Source organism: Myotis yumanensis, unplaced genomic scaffold (assembly GCF_028538775.1).
Source record: "Myotis yumanensis isolate MYYU_CA2020_CCGP unplaced genomic scaffold, mMyoYum1.0.hap1 SCAF_3, whole genome shotgun sequence".
Lineage (NCBI taxonomy): Eukaryota > Metazoa > Chordata > Mammalia > Chiroptera > Vespertilionidae > Myotis > Myotis yumanensis.
The window spans coordinates 159747820-159749920 of record NW_027223754.1 but is presented as its reverse complement, the minus strand read 5'-3'; the positions used below and the strand labels follow the sequence as shown (position 1 = coordinate 159749920).

At 38.6% G+C, this 2101-nt stretch overlaps 1 protein-coding gene across 1 annotated transcript; it reads left to right on the top strand.

Annotated features, from left to right (window-relative positions):
• The first annotated feature begins 256 nt into the window (after positions 1–256).
• Positions 257–1240, top strand: LOC139006395 (olfactory receptor 6C2-like). Its single transcript, XM_070408784.1, has one exon. The coding sequence runs from the start codon at positions 257–259 to the stop codon at positions 1238–1240; it is 984 nt and encodes a 327-aa protein (XP_070264885.1).
• The last annotated feature ends 861 nt before the right edge of the window (positions 1241–2101 follow it).

The window sequence follows — 2101 nt, the reverse complement described above, 5'->3', positions numbered from 1 at the left end:
GTCAAACCGACACCAATTACAGTTAAATTTTAATTAGAAGCAGCAGAGCAAAAATGTGATTTAAATATGAACAGTCAGTTATGTGACACAAAGAGGTAATCAAACATTGGCATGTATGATATGCTTACTTCCCCACTGATCTAGGAATCACTCTCCGATTTAAATCTCTTCACGTTAGAAGATGACCCGGACTCTGGAGTTCCTCATATAAAGTCTTATTATTTGAAGCAGAATGGGCAAAAGACAATAATCAAGGATGAAAAACCAAACTACACTAACAACCTTTATCTTGCTGGGACTGACCGATGACACTCCTCTGAAAATATTGTTGTTTATCTTTCTATTTCTTTCCTACATGTTGAGTATATCTGGAAACCTAACCATCATCACCCTCACTCTGATAGATTCCCACCTGAAAACACCGATGTATCTGTTCCTTCAAAATTTCTCCTTCTTAGAAATTTCTTTCACAACTGCCTGTGTTCCCAGATTCCTATATAGCATATTATCTGGGGACAAGTCCATTACCTATAATGCTTGTTTCAGTCAACTCTTGTTTACAGACCTATTTGGAGTAACGGAATTTTTTCTTCTGGCTGCCATGTCCTATGATCGCTACGTGGCCATCTGCAAACCCCTGCACTACACCACCATCATGAACAGCAGAGTCTGCAAGAACATCATTTTCTCCTGTTGGGTAGCAGCACTGATCATCATTCTCCCACCAATCAGTCTGGGTTTGGGCCTGGAATTCTGCGATTCCAACGTCATTGATCATTTCCTCTGTGATGCATCTCCTATGCTGAAGATCTCTTGCTCAGACACCTTGTTGATAGAACAGTTGGTTATCATGTGTGCTGTGTTGACATTCATCATGACCCTCATATGTGTGGTTCTTTCCTACATTTATATCATCAAGACTATCCTAAGGTTTCCCTCTGCCCAGCAAAGGAAAAAGGCCTTTTCCACATGTTCTTCCCACATGATTGTGGTTTCCATTGCTTATGGAAGCTGCATCTTCATTTATGTCAAACCTTCAGCCAAGGATGAGGTAGCTATAAATAAAGGGATTTCACTACTTATTATTTCCATTTCACCCATGTTGAATCCCTTCATTTACACACTGAGAAACAAGCAAGTGAAACAAGCTTTCCATGACTCAGTTAGAAAGATTGCATTCCTCTTAAAGATGCAGAGGAAAAAGGAATCAGTGAATGCAATTAAAAGGAAGGATAAATAGGCAGAAAACCCGAAGCTTCTAATATTATTTGTCTCTGCATGACTTATTCTCCAGTCATATCGACATTCTTGCTTTGTTGTTAGACTTGTTTATTGTGAATCTCAACTATTCTATTTTACTCCCCATTAAAACTAAATTCTAAGCTATTTATGCTTACTATCTGGCAGAAATTTCTGTTTTTGCCAAACATTTTGGATGCTATCCCTGAGAACACAGTAGAACACATTTTTCTGCCATTTTTGTACATTATAATATGTGACTAGCCTATATTATAGCTAACAGAATGGGTGTGGAAGTGATGTGCACTGTTTCTAGTCCTACGCTACTCAAATATTCAATAGTTAATCCACCATCCCTGTTCCCCACCTACTGGCCAGATGTCCACATTTCAATACCTTTGTAAGCTTCATGTCAATAATGAATGAGCTTGATCTTCCATCTCTAGTATAGTCTTCACCCAAAGAACAGGCTATCACAGCAAGTTTGATAAAGCTTCTCTACTTCAACTCCAGTCAGTTGTCATCTGATTTGACAGGTAAAGTATCACAGCACTATCCCTGCCACTTACTAAGGGAGCAATACTCAGAGTTAGTTCTAATTTGGCTACATGAGTATAATTATAACCCATCCTCAAATATTGTTATAAATACATTCTGTTAACATTTTTTAATATGCTTTTATTTTTTTTTTAAATTATTGATTTCAGAGATAGGAAAGGAGATGCAGAGAGTGAAAGGTCAATGATGAGCGAGTTTCATTGATGAGGTGTTTCTTGCACGCCCCCCACTAAGGATAAAGACCATAACCCTGGTATGTGCCATGACCAGGAACAGAACTGTGACCTCCTGCCTCATGGGTCAA

What these genes read in the sequence shown, in the direction of transcription:
- LOC139006395 (XM_070408784.1), top strand. Translation starts at nt 257, where the DNA reads ATGAAAAACCAAACTACACTAACAACCTTTATCTTGCTGGGACTGACC.